This window comes from Alligator sinensis, unplaced genomic scaffold (genome assembly GCF_000455745.1).
Source record: "Alligator sinensis unplaced genomic scaffold, ASM45574v1 scaffold768_5, whole genome shotgun sequence".
NCBI classification, from domain to species: Eukaryota; Metazoa; Chordata; order Crocodylia; family Alligatoridae; genus Alligator; species Alligator sinensis.
In genome coordinates, this window is record NW_005841991.1 from 892,178 (window position 1) to 898,910 (window position 6,733).

The 6,733-nt window shown below is 48.4% G+C and overlaps 2 protein-coding genes across 2 annotated transcripts in view; one reads left to right on the forward strand and one right to left on the reverse strand.

Annotated features, from left to right (window-relative positions):
- The window catches only part of PIGH (phosphatidylinositol glycan anchor biosynthesis class H), a 174,541-nt gene that overhangs the window by 126,605 nt on the left and 41,203 nt on the right, over window positions 1–6,733 (reverse strand). The gene's annotated exons all lie outside the window — the stretch shown is intronic.
- The window catches only part of PLEKHH1 (pleckstrin homology, MyTH4 and FERM domain containing H1), an 82,415-nt gene that overhangs the window by 56,740 nt on the left and 18,942 nt on the right, over window positions 1–6,733 (forward strand). The window contains 2 exon segments of the mRNA XM_006021407.3: window positions 2,133–2,294; window positions 3,457–3,537. Of these exon segments, the coding sequence (XP_006021469.2) occupies window positions 2,133–2,294; window positions 3,457–3,537 (243 nt within the window).

Genomic DNA, 6,733 nt, shown 5'->3' on the forward strand with positions numbered 1-6,733 from the left:
TTCCTCAGGTTTCATTTTGGAATCCCTACAAAGTTCTTGTATCTCTGGTCGGGTGCGCGTGCAAGATGTAATGATGGTACATGTGGTACCTCCCTCATCTGCGACATGCTTCATTAATGCTACTGGGTGAGCCACAGCTGAGAAAGGGTTAAATTCATCAGGCGGGAGCACTGGATACATCTTCCCTCCCATTGCCCCTTCCCCGTGGCAAGGAGGCGGGGCTGTTGGGAGTGACGTCACTTCCGGGGGCGGGCTTGCTGGGCGGATCTCCGCCTGTTTTTCTGAAGCCCCGCCCCTCTGTTCCGGGTTCTCCGGATGGCTTGGGTTTCTCTCAGCGCCATTTTCTGGTGGCAAAGCCATGTGACTGGCACTATTTTTAAGCGTTGGTTTGGAGTCCTCTACCGTCCGCTCCATTGACTCCTTGCCCGCTGTATATAACTGAGCCTCTAGGTTTGCATTCTCCCATAGTAGACCCGCTACTGAACGGAATAACACATTTATTATTTTTCCCTTTTTCCACTTTGTTATCCCCCATCTTGCCACGTGGCGACCCTCGGTCTCCAAGTCTTCTCAGAGTTGAACGAGGAGTTCGTGACCACGCGACCCAGGCACTAAAGCCGGACAATTAAACCAGTCCGTTGGGGTGGGTTCCCCTCCTTCCCTCAGGTATCAGGTGCACTGGGCAAACTCCTGAGCAGGGGTCAGCTTTTCTGCCTTCTTCACCTTTACCTCCGCTAGGGATAGGGTCGGCGTTTCCTCTGGTGGTCGATAGTAAACCTGCTCGCTGCTCATTACACACCCGAACTCCCCGAGAGACAACTTTGTTCTCAACTCCTTTATGACTGCTCCTTCCCTTTTTACTGAGAAGTAGCCGTCAATGTTTCTTCTATCCTCTCCTTCCGCCTGGTGGTAGGTGATATGCGCCCAGAGCTCCCCACACAGCGGATCCCGGTGCGCCAGGGGCAGCACTCAATTAGATTCATCTCCACCACCGTGCCCTTAGATCCTGTTCGTGACGCCATGTCTCCGGCTGGGTAGAGCCGACTGAGGGAAACGCTGATTAATTAAGCGAACGTCAGGCGGGCTGGTGGCTGGAGAGGCGAGACAGCGTATTGGTTGCAAAAATAGTTTTACTTATGCCGCTGGTGGCCGCGACGCAGGCTGTGAAGGCTGCTTGCGTAGTTGCAACGAGTTGCTTCAACTGGCAAGAAACCGAGCCAGTGAGTCCACAGATGAACTGGGCATGCCGGGAAAGGGGACGGGATAAGCGCTCGGCGACGGGGAGGAAAAATCGGTAGTTGATCAGGCTACTGATTCGCTCTGCCATGAGTCAGGAAGTCTTTAAAGTCACTCTGCAGCGTGCTCAAAGTTCTCCGACTTGGGCGGAAGTTGCGCGGATTTTTATACGGCTAGCGAGCCAATTACTAGTTGTTAAGTAGGAATAATTTAGAATCAGCCAATAATGGGGTGCGAATTTACATACAAATGGCGGGAACTTTTTTGCACCGGGGTTCTCTCTCTGCAGCAGAAAATTCCACCGTGCAAAGAAGTTCCAATGTGGCGGGAAAATTCCACTGTGCCGAGGCACTAAAAATCATTGGGTTATGACAGGAGGTAGGCACAAAAGGGGATAAGTGGGAGGGAAGGACAAGCAGCAGGGGGAAAACTGCATGCCTTCCCCACCACCTCCACACTGCCTGCCCCCTAACACCTGCCCCCTGCCACTGCCTGCCTCCTTATTGCCTCCCCTACCATCTGTCCCTTAATCGCCTACCCATTATTGCCCTCCTTATCACCTGTCCTCCCACTGCCTGCAGTAGTGGGGGGGCGTGAACTCAAGACAGCTGTCCAATAATTAGATTATATACATGGAAAATTATAATAAATGTATACACTTTCCATGTATAGAATCTATTTATGGAGGAGGGGGTCATCTTAAATTCAAGGTCATCTTAGATTCGGGTAAATATGGGTAACTCTTTGCTCCAGCTATTTGAGTTTGAATTTGGCCAGGACACAAAACTTAGCACCTCTATCATTACCAGAAAGACATGGAATCATATGACTTCAACAACTGAAGGCAAGATCACAAGGGGACAGACTGTGACATTTCTTCACTCTTTTCCTTCTAGCTCGTCACTGAAAAGAGAACGTACTTCCTAACAGCAGACTCTCCCAACATCTTGGAGGAATGGATCCGAGTCCTGCAGAGCATCCTTACAGTGCAAGTGGCCAGCTCTGCTGCTGCCCCTCATAGTGACGCTAAACCCATTGTGAAAGGTTGGCTCACCAAGGTAAGAACAAGTGTGGTCTCAATCAGTGAGCAGTGGCCTGCCAGAGCACATCCCTCTGAGCCTGTATGTTGAGTACCAGCATGAAGAGGGTGCTGTAGGTTCCCTAGAAAGCTGGAGCTTGTAGAAAGGCAGAGTTGAATTCCAAATGTCAAAGGTGCTGGCAAATGAGATATAATCATTATATACAATGAAAACAGGATAGAGAAAGTTATTAGGGAAATACTGGCCCTGTCCAATAGCAATGCACACCTAGCTCTTATTTGGAGCTTTTCATTAATAGATCTCAAGGCACTTTGCAAGTAAAACAGAAACGCAAAACATTCTAAACCAAGAAAGTGCTTTTTTAATGTCAGATGATTAACCTGAAAAGTGTACTACTGCAGAAGACTGTTCAAGAAATAGCTTTACAAGGTTTCAATAGGTATTGAATGATTATTCTTATAACATCTGCAATACATTACTACAGTACATAACAGTAGAGACTATGGATTCTCATGCTTGTGGACAAAAAATGATCGGCACCAAGGATAAGGTAGGAATTTTCCCCTGTCCATAGATTAGCATCTCTCAACAAAGACACATTATGGGGATCCCTCAGCCAACTCTGGCCAACATCTGAGACATGGCTAAAGACTGTCTGGGTCTCTGGTTTGTTCAGCTATTTCACTGAAAGCTGCCCAGCTCTTCCCTTAGCACACTGTAGAGATCTCCTATATTTGTGGTGTTTGTGCTGATAGTTGCGCTGTAAATCTGGGCTGTGGGAGTTATGTTCTACAGCAGACTACAGTTTTCACTAGTCTGTTCCTCTGTAATAGGAAGGAATGCTAGCCTAGAAAACCCTTTAATCTACTGAATCCCTTTTTATTATCTAAAGCCTTTAATTCTTGTGTTTTGATTACTACATTTCAAAACATGATAAAAATAGGTCATTGTGGATAAAATTTTCAATAGTGTCCAAGTCCCATTATCAAAAGTATCTAACGCTTAGGAACTTAAGTGCATTTGAAAATGCTTCTTAGCTGAGACCATGAGAGAGTTCACATTAGCTCAGAATGAATGACATGTTCAGATGTCCAATGAGGTCTAAAAGAAAAGTATAAATTCTACCACAGTAGTGCCAATTCTCAAGTGAAAATCTTCCATCCTTTTGTCCTTCCTGTAGGTGAAGCATGGTCACTCTAAGCTGGTTTGGTGTGCACTGATTGGGAAAACCTTTTACTACTATCGAAATCATGAGGACAAGGTACTTTACGTTCCTTCTGTGAGCGAGCTGCCTCCTTTTCCCTTTCTTATACTTTCTCTTTGCTACAACTCCTCTGTACTCCAAAATTTCTCTTTCTCCTCTGCACATCTATCCTACCTGGCACCCCCAACTCTACAAAAAGCTCTCTTTTTTGTAATATAAATACAACAAACACATTTGAGATATATTTAAAAATACCAAGAGAATACATAACCAACATGGTCTTTGCCTGCTGTCTCCAGGATTGCTCTGTCTGTATCTTTTTTTCACTCTGTCCTGTATCTTTTTTGATTTAAACTTTTGGGGGCAGGGACAATGGCCATGAACAGGCATTCATCACTAAGGATTTCGGTGATATTCTTAGCACTAGAAAAACAGTTTGGGAGTTGGAACATGCATGTGTTCTATCCCCTCTGCTGGAGAGCTACACAGGCAAGCTCTCTAGCCAGGGGCATTGGAGGGCTGCTCTTTGGCTCATCTCTGGCTTAAGGGAGCCCATTGCCAGGGAAGGGTGCAGGATGTCACGAGGCAGCAGCTGCTAGACAACCCGGGAGGGTTTCAGGCCTTGAAGCATGCCCCCGTATCCCACCGATCAGGGAGGGAAGGGCCACTTTCCTGCAGCAGAAACCCTCCTGGAGCTCTAAGAGGGTTCCAGCCCAGGAGAATCAGCTGACTGCCTGGATAGAGGTGGCATTTTCCATAGCAGGGTCCCCACAGGGGAGCTTGCCCCGAGGAAGGTATCGGGAGCCCTCTTGGAGGGAGGGAGAGCAGAGGACTATGGGATACTGAATGTCATCAACACCTGAGAGAAGCAAACAGCTGTTCTAGTTAGTAAAGGAGGGGAGAGATCTTCCTGGTCAGAAGAGGTAGAAATTCCTTGCAAAGAGCCAGTTATTGAATGTCTGCATGTTCTCTTTTTTGTGCCAGCAGAAAGGCTTTGCTTTCAGCACAAAGGTAACATCTGTCCATGGTCTATGTGTTCCTGTGTTTGTACAGCACCTAGCACATTCTTCATGCTGGCACAATATAAACAGACAACAATAGCAAAACTATGGGAAGAGGAAAATCGTTTTCTAATCAATACAGTGGAGTCTTGATTACTGAGTGGGGCCTTTGGGGTCTATCACAATACAAATAATAATAATAATGATAACAGTAGCAGAATGAGGGCCTTACTTTACAAGCAGGGATCCTGGTTTTCTCTGTTTAAAAATTGCGAATTCCCTGATAACCACCCCCCTGCCCCCCACACACACATTCTCTGATTTAAAAAACTCAAAATGCATGTTTTTCTGTGATTAAAATGAAACCCCACTATATATATATATATATATAACCTCTCTCTCTCTCAATAAGACATTGTGTTCAACTGATACATACATACATGATACATATGTATCAGTTGAACACAATGTCTTATTGAGATATTTACAATTTTAAAGCAATTTGGAAGCCTACCAGTGCCTCAATCATTATAATAAAAGAAATTCTAAATACCTACATATTTTGGCGTTTGATTTTGGGGGGGGGTTTATCATGGAAAATCAGAGCTCCTCCTGCCCCCTTCACTCATCAGGATGCAGATCCAGCTGCAGCTGTCCCACTGCTGCTTTGTGGTGCTCAGCAACCCTGATATGCTGGTGCCCTGCCCCTGCCCATGCCGTTGCCCCTCATTCCTGACCCAGAGCTCCCCCAGCCCTGCTGGTGCCCCTCACTCCTGACCCGCAGCCCCCTGCCCCCGCCAGAGGGGAACCCCCAGCTGTCCCTGCCCCATGGGGACTCACACGATGGTGGTCAGCAGGGACGACCTCCAGCATGAGGTGCAAGCAGCGCACCTTATGTGGAAGCACAGCCAGCAGCTGGGGCACTACGCACTGCCCCACACTGCCAGCTGGGACTGTGGCACAGCAGGGAGGACCACACCACACTCCACAGCAGAAGCATTAAGCCAAATGTGGCTCTGGCCTAGCCTTGCTTCAGGCAGCAGGAGGAGGGTGAGGGGCTCCAGGCCCTGGCCTGGCTGTGGTGGCTCCAGCTTGTGCAGGCAGTGGCAAAGCGAGTCAAGCCCCAGTGCAGGCTGGAGAGAGGAGGAAGGGCACACCTGTGGCAGCCCAGGCTGGGGTTCCCGGGTCGTACCAGGCAGCCTGGCCATGGCAGCATCTCCCGGCCACCCCACCCCTGAGAGCATAGGCACCAGCCCCGGTGCTGCTGACCTGGCCACACATTTCCCCACTGCCCCTGAAGGGCCCCCCCACTCCCTTCCCACCTCCCATAGACTTATCTGCATCCTGCTGCCAGGGCTGCTTGCACCACCCTGCCTGGCTATATGCTGGCCACATGCCTCCAATCTCCCTCCCCTCACCACTGCAGCCCTTTGGAAGGCTGCCAGCCTGCAAGGGAAAACCCGCCATTTCCTGTGGTTTTTCTCCTTTAAAGCGGAAATCTATGTTTTTCTCTCTTAAAGGAGAAAATCTGCATTTTTCTCTTTCGAATGAGAAAATCCATGTTTTTCCACAGCAAACAGAAAACCCACATCCCTGTTTATAAGTGCTTTAGGTTGATTATACCATCTAGTTTAGCAGAATAATAGAAATTTAACACAGATATGACACAATTTAACACAGGATGACTACACAGTCCGGTGGGTGGCGAATTGGCTGGAGGGTCGCACCCAGGGAGTCGTGGTGGATGGGTCGGCTTCAACCTGGAAGGGTGTGGGAAGTGGGGTCCCACAGGGCTTGGTCCTTGGACCAATACTCTTTAATGTCTTCATCAGCGACTTGGACGAGGGAGTGAAATGTACTCTGTCCAAGTTTGCAGATGACACAAAACTATGGGGAGAAGTGGACACGCCGGAGGGCAGGGAACAGCTGCAAGCAGACCTGGACAGGTTGGACAAGTGGGCAGAAAACAACAGAATGCAGTTCAACAAGGAGAAATGCAAAGTGCTGCACCTAGGGAGGAAAAATGTCCAGCACACCTACAGCCTAGGAAATGACCTGCTAGGTGGCACTGAAGTGGAAAGGGATCTTGGCGTCCTAGTGGACTCCAAGATGAACATGAGTCGGCAGTGTGACGAAGCCATCAAAAAAGCCAATGGCACTTTATCGTGCATCAGCAGATGCATGACGAATAAGTCCAAGGAGGTGATACTTCCCCTCTATCGGGAGCTGGTCAGACCGCAGTTGGAGTACTG